The 23169-nt window shown below is 39.9% G+C and overlaps 1 protein-coding gene across 1 annotated transcript in view; it reads right to left on the reverse strand.

The window, feature by feature from the left end:
• Positions 1 to 9054: 9054 nt before the first annotated feature.
• The window catches only part of LRRC7 (leucine rich repeat containing 7), a 594014-nt gene continuing 579899 nt past the window's right edge, over positions 9055 to 23169 (reverse strand). The window contains exon 27 of the mRNA XM_074221205.1: positions 9055 to 16784. Within this exon, the coding sequence (XP_074077306.1) occupies positions 16677 to 16784 (108 nt within the window). The 3' untranslated portion in view covers positions 9055 to 16676. The remainder of the gene's footprint in view (positions 16785 to 23169) is intronic.

Here is a 23169-nt window from a genome sequence, read left to right on the forward strand (position 1 = left end):
GAATCCAGTTTGACTGCTAGATTGCTTGCTATTCTTCTACCTTCTGGGGTTATTTGGAACAGATCTAACCCTTCCCCACCAGTCCTCCCAGAGTTGCTATCTTCTCTGCTCTAGGCCGAATATTTCCAGTTCCTTCAACTGGCCTCCAGCCCCCTGGTCTGATCCTGGCCCACAATCTGGGCACCTTCTTGACTTGATTTTGGATTGAACTACTGACCATTTGCCAGGAAACTTCCCTCACCTAGTGGAATTTTCTTTTTATCACATGCCATAGAAACTCAGAAGAATAATGCTTTGATTTCACCTCATTTTTTAATGGACAAAAGGTCAGGTAGTCACCCACCCTTGTGGCCCTTTTTACTTATGCTAGTGAAGAGGCCAAGCATGGTGGGATAGGTCCAGATTGGGGGGGGGGTCCTATGGTGAAAGACTGGGGCCCTTCTCTGGCTGTTACAGCCCTAAGGCTCTTCCTCAATGGACCGGGCTGGCAATTTTCCCCTTCCGACTGTAACAGTGATAGTTCTCTTCCTACTTGGTCTACACATCCCTTTGTGCTTCACTGTGAGCAGCAAGGCCCCAGGGTCCCACTTGGGTACCTCATTATTCTCCTTAGTAGATAAACAGATCTTACGTATCCCAAGCCTCACTATGGAGGCTTGGGAGATTCTGATTTCAGGTCCGTGGTACATTTCTCAGAGTTAAACTATTAAGACACCATGAGGTTATGCCATCCCCTATCCCTAGCATCTCCCACTCACTAAATGAAAAAGTGGACTAGACTTGGGATGTCTGAGGACTCCATGGAACCCCCTCTGGTGGCCCACCCCAGAAAAGAAGGATCTATCCCTCTCTCACTTACAGGTGCAGTGGTGCTGTGAAGGAAGGTAGGCCCTTGGGTGACCCAGCCTCAAGAGAGTTGGCCTCTACAAAAGGGAAGTGGAGGCTAAACTTTTCTTTCTTTGGGGCATCCTGCTGCCATGCCTTGTAGGAGGAAGGAAGTCCTGCAAAGATTGCATGGAGATTCCCAGGAACCTCATCTGAACTGAGACAGTCGATAGCCACTGAGCAAAGCATTGGAATAAGTGGTTTGTGTGTATATGGGGATGGAGGGGGTGAGCAGGTGGGGCTGTGGGCTTGTTGGCAGATGTGTATGTGTGGTCCTGAAGCTCTGTTTTCCTGGTTGGTGACTCCCTTTCCAGGATTTCAGCCCTGCTTCATTTCACTCTTGCCCCAACTCACTCTCACCAGCTGCCCTTGTCCCTGCTGGGGTGCCCTCCCCTAACCCTGCCATCTCCCAACTCCCCTGGAGTTATTTTCTGCCATTAGAATGCAAACTTTTGGGGGTAGAGATAAGATTTGTGTTTGTCTCTCAGTGCTCAGCACTTAATGAACTATTTGTCTAAAATGTTAGGGAGGATGTGGGAAAACTAGGACACATGCATTGTTGGTAGAATTGTGAACTGACCCAACCTTTCTGGAAAGCAATCTGGAACTATGTCCAAAGGATTATAAAACTGTGCAGACCCTTTGATCCAGCAGTACCATTAATAGCTCTACATCCCAAAGAGATCATAAAAAAACGGGGGTGGGAGAGTCCTAGTTGTACAAAGCAGCTCTTTTTGTGGGGGCTAAGAATAGGATATTGAAGGGATGCCCATGAATTGGGGAGCAAATGAACATGTTAAGGTTTATGGTTGTGATGGAATACTATTGGGCTCTAAGAAATGTTGAGCAAGATGATTTCAGAAAACTTAAAAGACTTACACGAACTGGTACAAAGTCTAGTAAGCAGAACAGACCAACATTGTGACATTACAGTCACAGTAACGTTGCTACTCCCAGCAATGCAATGACCCAGGACTATTCTAGAGAAAGAACTGATCATCTGAATACAGATCCTAAGCGTACTATTTTTCTCTTTTTCCTTCCTTTCCTTCCTTCCTCCCTATCTCCTTCCTTCCTTCCTTCCTCCCCCTCTCCCTCCCTTTCTTCCTTCTTTTTCTTTTGAGTTTTATTTCATAAAATTACTAATATGGAAGTATGTTTTACATGATTACCTATGTATAGCTTGTAATCAGGTTGCTTTCCATCTCGGGGAAGAAGGCGGCCAGGGTGGTGGGGGAGAGAATGGATAGAATTTGGAAATCAAAATTAAAACAAAAAATGTTTAAAAATTGTTTTTACGTGTTGGGGAAAATGAAATATTATCAAAAAACCATATTTATCTGTATAAATTCATCCACCCATCTCTGTAGCTATTATGTCTTCCTAAAATTTTATGTAATCATCAACTATAAAGTGAGAAAACTGGAAGAAGAGAGTAGGACAGTGGGAGGAAGCCCCAGATGTCTGGCAGTTAACAGGCAGATAAGTAAATGATTCAAATGGCATAAAATGAACAGGAGAAAATCAATTAGCACATGGAAAGAATATCTCCAAGTGAAACACTGGGCACTTTCTCTCAACCTCTTCTCTCTCAGTTTTCTTAATAGCAAAATCTGATTAAAATGAAGAGATGGAGTTTTTAGTCCCAGAACTGAGATCCTCAGTTCCAGGAGAAGGGAAGTGCTAAGTCCTGGATTTGAAGTCAGAGATTCAAAGTCTGAATCCCACTTTTGCTACTTGCTCCCTTTTCTAAACTCAGTTTCCTCTTTAACGGGGTTTTTAGATTCAATGAAGCCAGGTCTCTTTCGGCACTAAATTTATGGCCCTTTTGTCAAATATATTCTTCAATGCTCAGGACCAGAGGTGTGGTGGGAAGGTAGGGTTTAATCATTGCTGCAGGTCCATAAACAACAGCCTGTGTGTGTGTGTGTGGGGGGGTTTGCTGCAGACTATTAGACATTTTAAAGAATAGCTATGAGTTGTCATTTTCTCCTTCCCTTCTCTAGCTTTCCTAAAGTTCAGATCTAACCAAGTCACTCACCTGCCACTACCTCTGGGTTCCCCTTTGTCTCTATTTGGCATCTTACCCCAAACTCTGGATTCAAGTCATTCCTCTTTCTCCAATTGTTAGTTCCCTCTCTCTTCAGTTACAGTGTATTTATTTTATATCATTTATATTTAGTTATCTATCTATGAACAAGTATCCCCTAGGTGAATGTAAGCTCCATGAGGCCTTTTCTCTATATACTTAACACCAAGGACAAAGGAGACATTTAAATGCTTGTTAATTGATTGTTGAGTCCTTCCATATTTTCCTGCCCCCCACCCCCACCCCAATATGGCCAGGGCTAATCTCCCTATTTTCCCAGCCAATGCAGATGAAGACAGACTTAAACACATCTGGTTATTCAAACCTGTAAAGAATGATGACCTAATGTCCAGAGGGGACAGATACTTAAAGGAAGATTGTGGATGGCAGTGGCACAGGAGCTTGTCAAAGGAGGACTTTATAAATTGAAGAATGGCATGGAGAAATGTTGAAGGATTTCTCCCACTATCCTCTGTAAGTTAAACTCTTCTAATGTCTGCTTCTTGGTTGCAGAGCTAAAGATTCATGTGATAAATTGAAATAGAGTCAGAGAGGAATTACAAGGATGAGAAAAGTTTGAAACTAAGACCCATAAGGAAAGGAAGTGAAATTTCATTGGCTACAAGCTTGTAATGAAATAAAAATTTCATTAGGGGCCTGACCTGCATGTCCCAGGTTGTTCCATTGGAGCCCTGACCACCTGGCAGGTAGCCACAATGCATCCATACCTCCATATCTTGCACGTGTATTTCCAACAGCAAACAACACTGCCCTGAGAAAGGCAAGGAAACTATCTTTTTTTTACAGACTGTGTGAAGCACCTTACAATCATCTCATTTGATCCTCACAACAACTGGGAGATCAGTACTGTTATTATCATCATTTTATAGATGTGGAAACTGAAGCAAGCAAAGGTGAAGTGATTTTTCCCAGGGTCACAGAGTTCTTAAGTGTCCAAGGCTGGATTTGAACTCTAGTCTTCCTGACTCCAGGACCAGTGCTCTATCCATTGTGTCCCACTAGGTCCCTAGGAGTGCTTACTGTTCTCCTGATGGAAGAGGTACCATCAAAAGAACCAGTCAGCTATGGGGAGCTGACAGTATGCTAGACTTGGTTCAGATCTCTGCCTTTGACACTTGGTATCTGTATAACTTCCTGTTTGAGTCTCATCATTTGTAAAACTTACTCTGTGAGATCCTAATAAAGGCTAAATTTTAAATTGTCCAAAAGAATCTTAGCTTCTTTAAAAACAAAAAAGAAGCAGGTCCAAAGATTTAGAACTGGAAGTGATATTTTAAGTTACTCCTCTCACTTTATAGATAAGGAAACAGTCCTGGTTACCCAAGGTCAGAATCTGACTTTTACCCCAAACCCTCATTTCCAGAACTTTCTACCACAGTTGCTGCTCTACCAACACTGGTCCCGATTGGACCAGTTGTTTATTATTAGAATTTGCTAAAATGGCCAGACCCAAAGTCCTGGAAGGGTTGTAAATGACTTTCCTGGATCGAGGGGATGGAGAAATTGGAGTTTGCTAAAAGATCCATCTCAGGAGCTGATGGTTATGGCTATAAAGAATGGAAGGAAACTTTGATTGGTTTGGGCCAGGCTTCTGCAAGTTAAGGAATAGATGTGTTAAAATGGATTTTTACCTTTTTTTTTTTTTTCATCTCTGACCAGGAAAAAGATAAGGTCAGGAAATAGAGCCTGAGGAAGGCAGGTGAGGCTGATCTAGGGAGAGAAATGAACCAGGGGCTAAGGGTGGAAGTCACAAAGAGGCCTGATGTAAAGAGAAACTCTAATATTCTGAACTAACCCCATGTGGAATTGGCTGCCTCGGGAGGCCTTCAAGCAGAGGCAGGATGTCAGTTTGTCAGGTAGGTTGAAATAGGAAATTTTTGTCCCCATTATAGATAACTTCTGAGGTCCTTCCCAACTGTGAGTCTGTGATTCCAAGATGGCAGTAGACCAGCTGGTGGTACTGCTGGCCTAATGAGCAGAAGGTGGGACAGATAAAAATTACCTCAGGTGTCAGAGGAAGTGCCTAATTAAAGATTTGCTTCTTAGAGTTGGCAGAATTCATCAAAAATGCAGCAGATCCAGAAGTCTTGCAACTGAACCAATGACTCCAGGCCTGTGTGAACCAGGTAAGGATGGGTTGGTTTGAACCAGCAGTCATCAGTTCACTTGTTTGGGGCTTTTTTCTCTCATGCCTTCTTTTTCATAGTTCATGTTTGATAGAATCTTACAATTGTAGAGGGAGAGGGGCTTTCAAATGGAACCAAACTACCTCCTCCCACCCTAAAGTTCTAGAATTCACTTTAACTGACAAAGAATGGATTTTTTTTTTTGGAACTATAGCAGGTGGGATTCACAATTCACCTCATTGATGAGAAATCTGGAAGACAGCTACTAGCTACCAGAGAGGTCCCCAGTGATGTGTCCTATGTTGTTTCACACATAAGGGTGCTAGAGCTCTAGAAAAATTCTTAAGGGAACCTCTGAACTGGATCAACTCAGAGATACAGAGACAACTTCAGTCACCCATAAGATGAACTCTGACCAGCCTCACATAAGATGCCCACATAGTTTGACATCTGCATTAAGGGCAGAGCAAGAAGAAAGGACCCAAGCTGCATTTGAAACAGAAGCTTTGTGTGTAAATGTAAGAATGAATCTGCTTCCATTTCAGAATGGGTCACTGAGGGAAGAACCAGCATCTCTTTCTCAGGAGGGTTTTTTGATAGTCTTGAGAGTGGTCCAGAATGCAAGTGGGCAGATGGACTTGATAACCTCTAAAGGTCCCTTCAGTCCCTAGTATCACAGGGCAGGCAGAAATGGGTTTCCTCCTTTAAAGCACAATTTTTATCTTTGGCTACACATTCGAAATGCTCATTTTTAAGTTCATAAAAATATCAGCATTTGGTCTGAGATTGGGAGATATCTTTTAACTTAAATGGAAGAATTGTATCTACATTCTTAAATTTACCTGGTAGCTATTTTGATTCTACAAAGAAACCACAATAAAGCTAAAAAGTACTTTTGTTAGCTTCCTTTAACATAAACATGTGCCTTATTTTCATTTGAATTCTTTTCTTTCTTTAGTCTTAAATGTGCTTCCATGGTATCCTGGATACTTCTTAATGTCTCCCAAAAATAGCATTTTGCTTTTCCTTTTTGAAAGTTTGCATTATAAAAGTAAAGCATTATTGTTCATTTAAAAAAAATAAACTTATCAAAAATTCAGCTGATTGAAGATGAAATATTCTATTCACCTCCTGTCAGAGGAGATGAACTTAAAATGCAAAGAGACATAATTTGGGGGCTATTTAGATTTGGATTGAAGGCTTTCTTTTTTTCCAATTGGAGGAGCAGTGGAAGAGACAAGTTATAAATGTTTGGAAAAATTATTTGGAAAAAATTAAGGTCAGTGAAGTTTTCATTTCTATTAAAATACAGTTTAACATCTACATTAACAGCAAAGCAAGAAGAAAGGGCCCAAGTTGCATTTGAAACTGAAGCTTTGTGTGTAAGTGAAAGAATGAATCTTGATGAATAAAAATGTCTTTTATGACTGAGCAAAAAATTTTAAAAAGAAAAATTTCTTAGGTGCATACCTTAATGAAATGCACCACACCTGCCTAAGTGGCTTAGTAGCCAAAGGGTTGGCTCTAGACTCAGCATGCCATGCAGTCAGGGCATCTTTGATCTATTCTGGCTGAATGACTGTATACATCACTTTAACTTCTTAGGGGATCAAGAAACTCTCTCAGACTAAAGGAAAGAAGTGGTAGCTTTGTCTCTCTCTGTGCCTATGAAAATTACAGACGGGTCCCCACATGGGAATGGTCTGTAGAGGTCCCTGATCATTTAAGAGGCAGGTGAATTCCTTTTCAGGGCAAATCTCCACCAGATTTGTTTGTGATCTGTGTGATTAACTTCACTCTCAATGTAATTACAAGTCTTTGAAGCACGTCCTTCACTACATTAGTGGGTGAGGTGATTCTAAGGTAGTGGGACACACACATTCTGGTCTCAATTTGTCATCTTAGGGAATTGGATGGAGGTTGTTTGAGGACTGACACAGGTATAGGGATAAGAATAACCATCCAAGGCTGCAGTTTATTTATGTCTTATATTGTGTGAAAACAATTGGAAAAAAAAGTCAGTTTAATCAGCTACTACATATTCCATCTAAACCGAATCCTGCCCACATATATTTTTCTCTTTGTGGATTTGTTCTCAAATCGACCAGTTGTTCAGAAGATGGAGGCAATGTTGGCTAATTATGCTAACTTCACCAGTTTTTGGAATTGGAATTGTCTAGGTTGGTATCAGCAGTCACCTTCCTGATCTGAGCAGCCATAGACCTTGACTCTAGGCCTAGAGTAAATTCCAACTTCTAAAAGGAGTTTATCTGGTTGTGGGTGGGGAAAAAAATCTGTTTCCCTTCAGAGGAGCAGTAAGGAAATCAGAGGTCATTAAGAGCCCAAAGGAAGAAGATGGTGGAATCCAAGTAGCTTCTCAGGTTAGCCTGCAGATGGCATTTATTGAGCTGAAGGAAGAGTAAAAGAAGGAATTTATGGGATTGTTTCATGAGGGTTCCTACACATGGGGGTGAGGTGGTGACTCCCAAGAGGCTGTTGTTAAATTTTCTGTGTGAACTTGGTGGAAATCAGCAAATTGCGGATCCCAGCTTCATTTGTTGTTTTGTTGATTGTCTAAATAAACTTAAGATAGTGATAAAGAAAATGCACATTAAACTTAAAAATGTGCTGCAGACTTTTTTTTGAGAGCTGATTATTAAATATTCATCAGCTTCCTCCTAGATTGGGTCGGGGGATCAGAGTACTATTTAGTAAAGCTGCTAGTTTTCAGAATCCGGTTAAATTGCTTGAAGGAGAATCAATTCTACCTCCCCCCCCCCTTTTCATCTTCCTTTTCTCTTTCCTTCTACTGTGCATCTGACCCTTCTCCCCACCTTCCCCTTTAACCTCAGCCTACTTCTTCAGTAGATCTGTGCTGCAGGCCAAATTTGATTGGAAAAGATCCTGGCAGGTTCATGCCAAAACAGCATATTGTTTTTCTGATATTATTGGCTATGAGGAAACTAGACTGTTACCTAGATGCAGCTGCTCTAGAGGTTTAAGATGAATCTCTAACTCAACCCCTCTCCATGTTTAAAAATAATTGCTTAATGTGCTAATGCTCCTCAGAAGACAAACAGCGATCTGGTGATGCTTCCTCTCTAATGGTTTTCTTGTCCCATCACTCAGTGTGTGAATTGAAATACAGTAGTCATTGGTGAGGTTTCTTGTGAGAGTCTTTGTTCTATTTACATGAAATGGTTCCATTCCATTTTTTAAAAAAATCAAAATCAAACTGATTTGAAAATGGTTGTTTTGGGGACAGCTAGGTGGCACAGTGGATAGAGCACCAGTCCTGGAGTCAGGAGGACCTGGGTTCAAATCCGGCCTCAGACACTTAATAATGGCCTAGCTGTGTGGCCTTGGGCAAGCCACTTAACCTCATTCACCTTGCAAAAAAACCTAAAAAAAATTTTAAAAATGACAAGCAACATTCTGCTAGTCTAGTATGAGATCTCCAGGGCTCAGGCTTGTGGGCATTCCATGTGTAATTCTTACAGCTGCTCCTTTCTTCTCCTATGGGGGCTTTCTTAGTTCAGACCCTTGCCTAAAGGCAGCTGAAGGAACTTCACTGTTGCTTGAGATAGTAGAACAACCTTCAAATTGAAATTCCTGCTTTAAGCCTTGCCCCACTCCAATCCAACCTTCACGCATTTGCCAAAGTGATTTTTCCAAAAGCATCTGTCTTCTCTTGTCCCTCATAGGCTCTGCTCCTCCCACCCCACCATCCTTAGCTCCAGCTAACATTCATATGGTGCAAAAGATTACACCTGTGGCATCTTATTTGATCCCCAATAATCCTATGGGATAGGCACTATTATTCTTATCATTCTCATTTTACCCATGAAGATAAAATACAAACTCTGAAGTTTGGGACCTTCACAATTTGACTCTTGTCACCCCTTTCAAAGCTGATTACACCTTACTCCCCCCCCGCCCCATATTTTGCCTTCTAGCCAAACTGACTTGAAAGAATGAATCAATGAAGTCTTCATAATTCTCATTTGTGGATTCACATGCTGGCCATGGCCTCTGCACCTTCCCCTTCACAGCCTCCCTCCTTAACTGCCTAAGGAGGACCACAATGAATGAAAAATGATAATCCCACAAAATCAAGCCAATTGTGGAAATCACTTCATAAACAATTTTCACACTACCACAATAAAGGAAAACCCCCACGCATCCCAATCCTATCATGAAAATGAAAAGGGGGGGAAGTTACAAGATTTTTCATTTCAAATAGGAAGAGGTCCCATTACTCTTACTTTTTCCCCTCATTACTCTTAATTCAACAGTAGCTTTCAGAGAAAGCACCACCAATCAGTCCATTAGTTTTAAATGATTAAATTTTCTACGACAAGGGAAGAAAGGGCGCACCAGAACAGGATAATTGACTTCTTGGAAAACAAGAGGATTTGATTTATGGTGACATCTTAGTGAGACTGGGGCCAGTTTGCTTGGAGATCTAATTAGAACAGTAGAGGTTCTCTTACTGAGAGAGAGGGGGGTGGGTTGTGTGAGCAAGCAGGGGTCTGTGCACTGTCCTAGGCACTGAATCATGTGGCTGTCCAGCTATGGGGAAAGCTTGCTCCATAGTACATGATGCATTCCCCTTATAATTGAAAGTGAACAGGTCATATTCTGACTCAATTCTCAGAGGAGTATGGGGGAAAGATCTAATCAAACCAGTTTGGTCCTTGTGTTGCCCAAGAAGGTTCAGAGCCCTTTAAGGGGATGGACTTCATACTGACTCTCTTGACTCGAGGGAGGCATAGGGTGGGATTGGCTAGCTTGTTAGCCAAGTCCTGGAGGACTGTGGCCCAGGGGCTATCCCAAAGCACAGTCAAAAGCATCAGCTTTTGTGGAGATAAGACCTTAATACTTGGTAAAAGGAAACAACAGTTGCAAGAAGCTTGTTTATTGAAATGAGCTACAGGGAAAGGATCAATGGAAGGAAGGGAGGGAGGAAGAAATGAGAGAAGGAAGGAAAAACTATACTGAATTGGAGTTGACTGTTGTTGCCCTGAAAAGAGAATATGGCTGGGGCAAGTTTCAGAGGCAAATTAATAGATCCTTAGCATATGTATAGCATTCTATTTTCTTTATTAAACTGTTAACATGTGGGGCTGTGTGTGTATGTGTGTGTGTTATAGCTGGTTGGCACAGAGTGTGGGACCTGGAGCCAAGTAGAACTGAGTTCACATCTGGCCTGAAATATTCAGCAGCTCAGTGATCCTGGGCGAGTCATTTTGTCTCAATTTGTCTCAGTTTCCTTTAATTGTAAAATGGATATGATAATAATAGTATTTATCTCCCAGGGTGGTTGTTAAGATAAAGTTTGCTAATATTGGTAAAGTGCTTAGAAAACATTAAAGTGCTATATAAATGCTAGTGATTATTACCATGGATATTGTAGCCCAAATGTTTAGGGATCCTTTTTCTGCAAAGTAAGTCTAAGTATTTATGGAAGGGGGGAGAGAGGATGCTCCCAGGCAAGAATCTGATTCCAGCTCAAATCGCATTGGTTCAGTTTGTCCACCGAGTCCTATGATTTTATCATCCTGGGAAGCTTCTTCCACAAAACAACTAGTTTGTGACCTCAGAGATGAATCTGAGGAATTGCTTGAGACCCTGAAAGTTTCAATGACTTGTTTCCAAATAAAGGTGGCAACATTTGAAGCTAGGACTTCCTGGCTATGCATAGCACCCTATCCATCCCACCATGCTGCCTCTGTCAAAAACAAAACTAAGTTTAAAAAAATATAGTCTGGACAATTCTGATCTAAGACAAGGGAAGAAATGGCAAATCTGAATGGGATAACTGACTTCTTGGAAAATCAATTTGATAAAGATGACATTTTCCCCCTGGTTCAGGCCTATCCCACCCACAACTCCTAACTGTTGAAAAGGGTGCTGATGTCATCATCTATGATTATTGAGTTACTGTCACTATCAGAATAAGGCAAATTGTTCAAAAATGGCCTGGAACCCAAGGCAGGTTGAAACTTGTGAAGACATGCATGGCTTCAGAGATAACACTTTTATTGGCAACTGCCCAGGACCAGTTCTACTCTGAAGGTGCTACCAGGAAGTGTGTGATCTGAGGGTCCTACTCTTTGGGCAATACTTTTGACATGCAAAAAAAAAAAAGAAATCCTAAAGTTGGACCCTGCCAATGTCTGTCTGTCTGTCTCTCTCTCCTGAGCCTTGCTCCTGTACTTCCAGCAGAATTGCTCCCAGTGCAGATGATAGGAACTGCATTTATGATGACTAACTGCATTCAAGATAGTCAACCCTAGGCTAAGATATTTGAATGAACTTTTATCAGAAGTCATTGGAGGCTCTCATTTTATCATTTCCCTGAAATTTACTCCTTTACTAAAATCTGTGAAAATGTTTGCCAATAAACCTTTCCACATTGCATAGTCATGCTGAGTCTTCCTAAGGTTCCTTCCAGCTTGAAGACCTAGAGTCCTAATGTTTCCAAAAGTCCTATTGGATACTGCAAGTGGCTATGTTATAAATATTAGTAAAATGAGTTGTAGTTTAGTATGTAGCAGTCAACTGGAAGTCTTTGGAAAATTCCACCAATAGAATGGGAACACGTTTGCCTAAAGAGAAGTGGGCCTAGAAGGGAACCTGTTTCTCATTTTGAAATTGCTATCCACCGCCATAATTTGGTACATTCATTAGAGGCACAGTTGAATGAAACTCATTTGGGACTATTCTAGTTTTCTGATTTTCCTCAAAAGCTAATTCCCAACTGGAGGATGAGGCTCACTTAGAGAATGCTAGAACGAGTTCTACAAAGTATGTATGTGGGCAAGAGGGGAATCCAACTTTCTCAAAGGACCAGAAGGAGAGACATTTATAGGTTTGGGCAGCTTTGATTCCTGAGTTAAGCATCACCTATGTACAAGCAGCTTCCTAGACAAAACATAGGTCTATACCAAAGACATTTTGCCCAAGAATTTCAATAAATATATGCAAGATAACTGAGAAATTTCATTAGCAATGGAGTAGGAAAATTCTGGGAGTCTTCTCTGAAAGTAAATTCATTGCAAAATATTAAGTCAGTAAAGAGTAGCCATGGGGTAAGCTGTCAACTATATTGTGATATGAATTTTGTCATTCCTTCTCACCTCCCCTCCACTTAATGCATTTCAGCAGCTTCATGGAGCAAACTTCTAGGGATAAATGGAAAACCTTCTATTTAGTTTGAAAGCCCTCAAGGCTCTTGCCCCTTCTCCCCACATTCTCTGGGATCCAGGGATACTGCCCCCCTGGCCATTCCTCCATAAGACACTCCATCTACCAAGTCTTCATTTTCCCTGGCTGTCCCCCATTCCTGGAATGTTCTCCCTCTGGCCTCCCAGACTTCTGCAAGAATCTTTCCCCAATCCCTTCCCATTCTACTAGTGGCTTCCCTATGGAATATTTTCTAACTCCTCTATACTCATGTGCACACAGATGTTTTCATATTGTGGTTTCATTAGAATGTGAACCCTATAAGGGCAAGGACCTAGAGCCTTAGAATGGTATCTGACCCATAGGAAATATCTAAAAATTGCTAGTTGATTAAATCTCATGGTATTCAGAGAGCACTATAGCACTGCTGCAGATGACACAGAACTGAAATAAAAGAGGGTTCTCAACCTTAGGGATCTCACACTCTGGAAAAGGGATCAAGACTCCCCAAAAGTAAAGACAACTGTTGTTGTAGTTCAGTTGCTTTTTAGTCATGTCCTGCTCTTTGTGACCTCATTTGAGATTTTCTTGGTAGAGATACTGGAGTGGTTTACCATTTCCTTCTCCAGTTCATTTTACAGATGAGGAAACTGAAGCAAACAGAGCGAAGTGACTTGCCCAGAGTCACACAGCTAGTGTGTGCCTGAGGCTAGATTTGAATTCATTGAGTCTTCCTGATTCTGGATCTGACATTCCCTGCCCTAGATACTACCTAGCTGACCCAACTATTACATGATGAGTACATTAAAGAGTCACAACCCAAAAGTGCTGTCAGTGCTAATGGGGATGGGGGTGGGGGCATGAGGGCTTGTTCTTTCTTCCTGGTTTCCTGGTATGAATTTTTTCTATTATCTACTATTTAGGGTAATGGTGGGATGAGGAATGGTTGTATTCTTCCCTCATCATTCTGTCTGCCTCCTTCTAAAGTGATACTTCCTTCTGGAAGACTGGTGCTTCCATCTAGGGCACAAGATCATTACATTCAATGACATTCTTACCACTAAAATGATGAGTAATAAGGATGTTGTGTTTCTTTAACCATATCCTTTGACATGAATTTTCAGAGCAATAATGAAGTAAACATTTTAAAAAGTCATAATGAAATTCATATAAGAGTAATGTGCAGTAGTGTGAATAATTTATGATCAATTCTCTCACCAATAGGTGGATGGATATATGTAGGCAGGTGTGTAGCAGTATCTATATATGTCTCAAGTTATCATAGTCCAGGTGACTTAAAATGTCAAAATGTGCAGTGATTAGCATGCAAAAAGAGGGACTGTAGGTGATTTTTTTAAAAAACTAAAATATGTCTTATAAGCCTTGAACCCTGTTCCAAAAAATTGTTTGACTTTTAATGACCCCATGCCAATACACCAGGATTTCTGTTCTCCTTCCTTAGCGTTCTCACTCACTCCACACAATCCTCACTCTATTGCTCTTGAATTGACTAGTCTAACAAAATGCAGAATCTGTCTGCCACAGATATTATCAGAGCCCCCTCAGAGGCCTGGATTCTAATTAAAACCAACTCCAAAGAGGTAGAATCAACTTGCTTCTTCAGTATTCCCATGGCCTATTTTAAAATAGGCCCTCCTTGATTATTATATTTTTGGATCTTGGAATATTCCAGAGCTTATTCTCATGGCTATGTATCAGGTAGTGCAATCAGTCATTTGCTGAACAAACAATATACCACTACCTATGGAGTCAATCCAATTTTTCTTAATTCATGAATGGCCTTCACCAAACCTAACTGAGCCACCTTGTCACTCCTTCTTCTTGGCTGCCTTTTCCAGTGTGCAGTATTCACTAAGAAGTTACTTAATGACGTATGTAAAGGCTTGGTAAATTATTTTCCACTGGGTTAATGGTGCCATTTTTCTTCTTCATCTCATTTCAAACACAAAAGATAAACTCAAGGCACTGTCTGAAGGCTTGAATGTTGGTATACTAGCAACAGTAGAGGTGTTGACTGGAAAGACACAGTGCTGGCGAGGATAGAGCAGGGGCACTTTGGGGCCTTCGGAGTTCTGGTTCTCAAAAGCCCTTTTGCAGGCCTTGGACCAGTAGTAGGATCTGCCAGTAATATTTATAAGATGCTCCAGATGGTCATATGAGAAGGCCATAAGGTCCCTTTCTTACCCTTTCCTCCACTCTACCTTTCTCTCTCAGACTTGATTTGCCTGCCAATGAGGCCATATTTGTGAATTCATTTTTTTTTTTGGTAGAAAGGATTCTAAGAGATCAACAAGGGTCACTGAATAACACAGTTGTAGAGATTTATGCATGAAATAGTAACAACTCATTTTATTTGGCTCTAGGTGTAGGCGTGTGAGTTGTAGCAAAGGAAAATTAAGCTCTGGAGGGCATATTACATCAGAAACTGCCACTTGATTGTGTTGCAGAAACAATTAGTTCCTCATGGGGAACTCTTCCAATAGGCCACCATCTCAGCTCTGTAGTCCTCACTAACTCTGTAAATTCTGTTTGCCATGACCTCATGATGGTGAGTAACAGCACAGATAAGGCATCAGTCAGAAAGGGAATGCCTATTTACGGCTCTAGGAGGACTGTTCTATCATTGAATCCTTACAGTTAGACCAGGTGACAGCTTCTCTTGCCAAGAAATACCATTTCAGCTCTTGGGAGAGTAACTTATTTTAATAGACCCTACAAAAATACATATTCTCATTGGACGTAGGAAAACAGTTCATTTACAAATAGCGTCCTCAGAGCTGTGGTGACATGGGATGTGACGCACCTGTGAGAATGTACACACTGCGGGGAAACAGCAGCATGGAAAGGAAATGGGGATCTAGGTTTGCTCCTAAGGAGCCATGCGGACACAAGAAGGAGAAGAACACTGCAAGGTCTGCAGATTTATCCTAGAATTTCCAACGGGGCATCTTAAATAAATAAATGAATGAGTGAAAACATAAAGAAATATTAAAAAGGATTATAAAATGGATTGTTTTTCCCATCACTTGTACTATAAAATGTCCATAATTTAAAAATCCCCAAGCTCCCCGATTGGCCTGCCCATTTCTTTGTCCAGTGGTAAAGGAATGCCAGTGTTTCATACCATTACTTCTGGAGGAAAAAAATAGAAAAGCTTAAACCCTTAGACCAGTAGCTGCTGTGATGAATTTGGGACTGTCTCTAGCCCTGGTCAAAAGGCAAGCTTGGAGATAACTCTTACAGTAGACCACAGCTCTGGGATAACACATTTAAAGTTTATATTTGATTCTAGAGTTCAAATATAGCTCCCATCAATGGGTTCTCTGCTAAACAGTCCTTCTCAGGGATGAAGCTTATCCATCCCCCAAACTCATTGAAGTGACTGAAAAGCAGCAAATCCACAGATGCAATATTCCAGGAAATTCCACACCAACAGCAAAATGAATCACAGGGGCTATTATTTATAATTAGCGAAACCTGAAAAAAACAAAGCAACTTTCCTGCCACCCATCACTCACTGCTTATATTTGTGGAGAATCATGGTTACCAACAATGATCTTTTGTCCATTCCCAACTTTGCCCATACTGTGATCAGCGGAAGGCATTGAGCAAGTTTAATTAATTTTTTACTGACTCTTTATATTCAGGTCCCAGAGATGAAAGGCTAACTTATGAAACATTTCACTCTGTATGGTGAGAATTTAGCAATGAATATGGAACCAAATATAAACACTGTATACCATATGTACAGTTTACTTTCATAAGGCATTATCATGTATTTTATTGAAAAAGATTCAACATAGTAAAGTCTTATTTTAAGATATATTTTCTTTCTCAATCTGAAGTGTTTAGTTTATGAAAATATCATTTTATCTATATTCTTTTTGAATATATGCCAACATATAACTTGTGCTAGAAATATTTTATGGGAATTACAATTCTTTATATCTGTATTTTCTATAGAAAGGCATATACAATTTTGAGGCAGTGTTTCTGATGGAGAGCGGAATTCTTAAAGAGCTTGTGTGTGCTTCCGTGCTCTGAAATTATAGGAAATCCACTTTGAGAAGAAACTAATTGGATAAAAAAACAAAACAAAACAAAACAAAACCCCCGCACCAATGCCCAGCCAGAGGCTGACAATGAGAACTAATACATCACCACGTGAACGTCATATTTATAGAGTGAACATTTTTAAGGAGGATCAGTACTGACATACAGTATTATACATTTGGCACTAATGTTTGCCATTGGTCCAGCAATTGGCAAAAATGTTTTCCTATGTATAAATTTATCTTTGAACATTAGGTCTGATTAGACGAATCTTCACTATTTATAAAAAATATTTAGACAGTAAGCTCACGCTGAATAACTAGGTCTACTGTGTTCTGGAAACTCTTCAGGAGTAAGACAGCTTTCTCATGTTCCATGTGCACGAAACTGTGTCCATTTGCCTGTAAAATAAACGAATGAAACGGTATCATCAGCACCAAACAGTAAATTGTTGCTGTCCATGGTTTCTAAAAATAGCAAAATCAAATGGAAACTAACACAATATTTTATCATGGAAGAGGCCTAGTTTTAAACTGGGAAATATTAACTCAAATATGAAGATATGCAAATAATATTGCTTTCACTGAAGGAGGTTTAGCATCACTAATATCTTCAGAGGTGGAGGATTTAGACAAGAGCTGGTGGCCTGTCTGGCAGCTAGTTGTCAGAGAGGTGGAAGCGTTGCCCACTTGGGGTTGTACTGATGAGACATAACACATTGTGGCAACCAGATCTTTCATTTGGACACATGTAGAGAAGCTGGCTCTCTTGACTGAAGAAACTATTATTTCTACCCAGGGCAGATGGGAACAGAGTACAAATTTGAACTTTTAGATTTATTGCCCAATTTATTGCCCTAGGTTTCCTGGGAATCAGAGCTCTGGGGTTATATCCTCATGGTATTAAACATCATTTTTATCACCTCAGGCTATGGTGTTAAGCAACAGGCCCAATTTCTATCATATTGCAAATTGGGTAACTTTTGTCATCAGCCTACAGCAGGGTAGGCCCCACAAGTTTTGCTTTTGTGGGATCTCAATGACATGAAAATTACAGAGAAAGCATATTATTAACTACAGTCAGAAAAACTCACTATCCCAAACCAAAAGTTTCATTTTGTTTGTAGACATAGCCTTGGCCAATTAACCTTAAGGAGACACTTATTTTGATTAAAGAAATCAGTCATACTAGTGTTAGGTCTTGCACAACCTCAAAGTACAAGGTAATTGCCTGCATTTCTTACTTTTTGGTTGGCTGGGTTGGTCTTGTGTAGACAAAGCTTTTGTTCTTATACCCTTACCTTCTTTTGTGATTCACTAAAATATGATTAATATTTCTCATAACTACTTTTAAAAAATGTTAGACTGTCTTAGATGTTCTCATACCAAAACCAAACATATCAATGGTAGTGCTGGATAAGATAACACTTAAAACTTAATGAGATCCATATATCTGATTAGTTAAACCTTGATGGTCAAGACCATGATGGAGGCCTTACTTGGGAATATCAAACTCCTAGTCCCATAAGATAATATGAGAAACAAAGATAGAAGAAAACTTAGAAACAAGGAAGTGATGGTTTAGAATTAGAGTACCTGCCAAGTTTGCTTCCCACATGCAACTTTATTTAAGATGTAAGAAATAAGCAAAGTTGGTTGAGAGTAGCTGAGGCAGCTGCAGAAAGCAAATAATGGAGCAGTCCTTTGGCCATTGGGTTCTTGTCCTCAAACCTAAGCTGTGTTAAGAAGCAAACAACTGGGCTCATTGATTTTTCTTTCAAGTCAGATTGAGATATGATTTGGAGAGATGAGCAAACAGGTTCATTGTGATCTGACCTGAACATGGGTTTGCTCAAACCTGAGTGTGTGCTTTACGAAGACTTCTATATTTTAACCTTAGTAGGGACATCATGAAAAAGGATCCTTCTCTTCTCTTTGCTTCAGCAAAATTGAAAGCTGGTAAAAATAATCATTTCAAGTCACAGTTTTGAGAAAATACTGCCTTGACTCTATTATTTGGATAGGGAATACCTGTCTATTTGCTCTACAGAAAGTAAACTGAATAAATGTGAGGTCCTGAATGTCAAATTGTGCAGAGCAAGGTGTAAGAAGACAAGAAAGACAGAATGGAGTGAGATTACGAATGGCTTTGAATACCAAATAGAGGATTTTATATGTGATTCTGGAGGTGGTTGGGAGCTTCTTGAATTCATGGAATTGGGGATGATGTGATCAGACCTGTGTTTTAGAGACTCACTTTAGTGGTGCAGTAGGGAAGGGGCATATATGAGAGATGTTGCATGTGTAGAATTTCCTGAACTAATTGGATGGGAGGGGGTGGGAGAGGGGGGGGATCAAATATGAAATCTAGGTTGTGAACCTGGGTGACTAGAAGGATGGTAGTGCCCTCGAAAGTAAGAGGGAAGTGAGAAACGGGGAAGAGTTTTTGAGAAAGATAATGAGTTCATCTTTGGCCAAACTAAATTTAAGACATCAATAAGATGTTCATTTTGGTACTCCCATTAGAGAATTGATGATATGAGACTAGAGGGCAAAACAGAAGTTAAGGCTGAATAAATAGATTTGAGAATTATCAACATAGAGATGCTAATTGAATCTGTGGAAACTGATGAAATCACCAAATTAAATAGTGTAGAGGGGAAGGAGAGGCACCCACTGTTTGGGTGTGACCTTTATGAAGATCTACCAAAAGAAACTGTGAAGGAATGTCCAGATGTGTAGAAGGATAATGAGACAGGAATGGTGTCTTGAAAATTTGGAAAGAGGGTAGTATCAAGGGGGAAATGATTAACAGTGTCAAAGACTACAGAAAAATCAAGACTGAGACCATTATAGTTGGCATTCAAGAGATAATTAGAAGTTTGGTAAGAGCAGTTTTAGTTGAATGGTGGGATTGGAAGTCTGTCTGTAGAGAATTAAGAAGAGAGTAAAAGGAGAAAAAGTGGAGATACCAAAAACAGATGGACCTCCTCAAGGAATTTAGCCATAAAAAGGAAGAAAGATGGCCCCACAGCTAGTGGGAAGAGATAGATCAAGGGTTTTTTTTTTGAGGATGATGGTGACACAGACATTTTATAGGGAATGGGAAGTAGAAAGGGAAAGAATGTTAGAGAGTCAGGGTTGGGACAAGAGAGGACATAATCTGGAAAAGGCTGTAATAACATTTAAAGCTAATCTGAGAAATTTCATGGCTTGATCAAAAGTTTCATCTTGAAAACTTTAAGTCAGAGGTACAGGAAGTACAGGATCTGTCAAACTCAAAATAAGTTTGGAATGGGAGGAAGCAGTGCATACCTAAACCACCATCTACCCACAACAGAGTGGTTGAGATCCCTGGTAAGCAGCAAATAGCTCCCAAGTAACCTCAAACCTTCTATTATGACATAATCATTTTTCTTCTTTCAAATATTTTTGCCTATGACTGCAAAGTCTTATTCCCTAATGATTCTTTGTTGAAGAACCATCTTTCCATAGCACACGGCAGAAAAGAATCAGGTGAATCTCTCATCTGGTAGTACAAAATCTGTGTCTGTTCCTGGTGTGGCTTCCTCCAACACGCATAGAGGAGAGAATTGTGCCGTGACTTTTTTGGACCCTGACTAGGAAGCACCAGCTACAAAATAAGACTGGTTTCCAGTTTGCGTCATTGTGGCAAACCTCTGTTCATCCAGTCTGATTTACCCTGTTCAAGTCTAATGCTTCTCATTGCTTTTCTGGGTGAAGACTCTCCACGGCTACTGTGGCAACTGACGTGCTGCATTCTGTTTCCTTGAGAGTTACAATTAGCTTATTTTTCCCCGTTATGAACCCCAATAATTTTGTTCTCTGCAATAGTTTCTACAAGTCTGGAAGCTTTCAAAGCTGTGATTCATATTCAGATTGCTTTCAGGTTCAATTTGGGTCATTCCAAAAATACTAGTGGAAATGATTGTTTATTCTTAAAGCAGAATCTGCAAAAATGCTGAGTTTTTCATTCTTATTATAGCTCCCACATCGGGCTTATTTTGGGTAGTTTCAGCTCATGAATGTATGTTTGTTTTCTCTTTTCAAAACAGAAAAACACTGTGATAGAAATCAGTATTCTCTGTAGCAGAAAAATGATGAGCTCCTTTTGTCCTCTTCAATGTGCAATTTCATAGTGGGCCAACTAGGTGACAGTGTATAAACAGTGTATAAACTCAGGAAGATCTGAGTTTAAATGTGACTTCAGTCACTTCTTAGCTATGTGATCCTGGGCAGGTCATTCAACCTGTTTGCCTCAGTTTCCTCAACTGTAAAATAGTGAAGATACTAACATCTATCTCCCAGAGTTGTTGTGGGTGGTGGATCAAAAGAGATAATACTGCTTAGCACCCAGCATAGGGGATACTTAAATGCTTCCACCTCAACTCTTATGCCCAATGTTTTAGAGATAAACCACTCTAGTATCTCTTCCATGAAAACCCCAAATAGGGTCATGAAGAGTTGACATGACTGAAAAATGGCTGAATAATGACAACAATAAAGTTCAACCTTCTCATTTGACAGAAGACAACAGGAGGTAAATAATGTCTCTTAATTTCTTTGTGAGTTTATGATCCTCCTACATCCTAAGAAAAAATTTAGAAAGCATGGACCCTCAATGATTATCTTTGCCCTGGGGCCTAGATAGTCAAGATACTTTTGAGGACCCCGGACTTCTGTTTATAATTATTATCATATAAGTGGGAAGTTCTTGCAGAAATACAAACTAAATTTAGAAAACAAGATGACAGTTTTAAGTTGGAAATTTATTTAAATGACATTAAATCACATAGTATATGTAAATTTGGAGCCCAATTCCATTTTTACGCATTTGATAATATGCTCATTTACCCATGTGGAGATAATCACTGATTATGGTAACTGGCTTTTAGCCCTTGACTATTCTAGGCACCGTTTTATGCTTCAAACTTGCACTTCAGAATTGAGGTGATGATACAAAGTGCTTCCAATACCTTGGAGTGTGACAGAAATGTCATTCATTATTATTCATTTCTCCCTAAACCCTATTTACATTTAACTCTTAACTCTACAGTTAGAATTTTTGGACACTTTTATTCAAATCATAATTTTCTCTCTGTTCTACTAGATGATGATGGCAGATTTTCTGTGTGTGTGTGTGCATAGAAAACAACTAACTAACTCCTTATTAACAATTCCTGTAAATTTCTTTCTAATCTGTAATCAAGGATTATATATTTTCTGGTAATGAATTTACCAATGGTTTTGCCCCAGTCTTGCCCTAGTCAGCTTAACTTGTGCCCTGGACCTATCTCCTTCCTCCATCATCCAGCACTTCTTTTTCCATCTTTTTTTTCATTGTTTTTCCCCATTGGTTCCTTCCTTCTCTTCCCCTCTATCTTAAAGCACACATAGTGTTCCCTTATCCTATAAAACCCTTCCATGCACTCATTGAACCCTTCTTTACTGATACATCCATTTCCTGGACACACACCTACTATTCAATCATTTTTTTTCAAGGCAAGTTTTAAGTGGCTTGCCCAAGGCCACACAGCTAGGTCATTATTAAGTGTCTGAGGTTGGATTTGAACCCAGGTACTCCTGACTCCAAGGCTGGTGCTCTATTCACTGCACCACCTAGCCACCCATGTTCAATCATTTTCAAACTGACTTTCATCTTTGGAACATCTTTGCCAAAAGTGTTCCTATAAAGCTTGGTCTTATTCCTCATCCCTTTTGAATTCAGGGCAAAAATTGACATTGTTGTCCTCTCCTCTCTCCACTTCTTGGCATCATTTCATGAAGAGTTAGGGTCCTTCTTATCTCTCTGATTACTTCTTATGCTTCAGCTCTGTGCCCTGTAAATGTAGTTAGTTTTCAGAGCTCCAGTTTTGGGTATTTTTTCTTCCTTTTTTCTCAGTAGTCATATAGCCTATAGGCTCAGAACCCTATGAGACATTTACAGTTATCTAGTTGAACCTTCTAGGCAAGTCATAATCCCATTTTCTTTAGTTTCTTCATCTATAAGATGAGTTGGAGAAGAAAATGACAAACCATTCCAATACCTCTACCATAAAAATCCCAAATGGGGTCATGAAGAGTTGACATGACTGAAAAAAGTTCAACCTTCTTATTTTACAGAACACATCAGGAGTTAAATCAAAGCTCTAAACCTGAAAAGACCTCGGATATATTTAGTACAACCCCTTCATTTTAAAGATGCAGAAAACTGAGCCACAGGAAGTTGAATGATTGATTCATCTAAGGACAAAAACACTGTGATAGAAATCAGTATTCTCTGTAGCAGAAAAATGATGAGCTCCTTTTGCCATCTTCAATGTGCAATTTCATAGTGGGCCAACTAGGTGACAGTGTATAAACAGTGTTGGGCCTGGACTCAGGAAGATCTGAGTCTAAATGTGACTTCAGTCACTTCTTAGCTATGTGATCCTGGGCAAGTCATTTAACCTGTTTGCCTCAGTTTCCCCAACTGTAAAATAGTGAAGATAATAACATCTATCTCCTAGGTCCTATGACTCCAATGACTCCCACGACTAATAACTACATTTCTGGTTCCAGAAAGAAATGATGAGCCATCTAAATGTTGACTGTGGAAAATGGAAATGAGGCCAGGAAGAAAACAGGTTTTGCAAACAACAAGCTAAACTATTTAACTTTGAATCCTGGGAACAATCTAGTACAGATCATTAAAAATATGCTTCATGAACATCTGGAAAAGTTAGTGGTAACTATAAAGAACCATTAGGATTTCATTAAGAACAGG

Source organism: Macrotis lagotis, chromosome 2 (assembly GCF_037893015.1).
Source record: "Macrotis lagotis isolate mMagLag1 chromosome 2, bilby.v1.9.chrom.fasta, whole genome shotgun sequence".
Taxonomy (NCBI): Eukaryota; Metazoa; Chordata; class Mammalia; order Peramelemorphia; family Peramelidae; genus Macrotis; species Macrotis lagotis.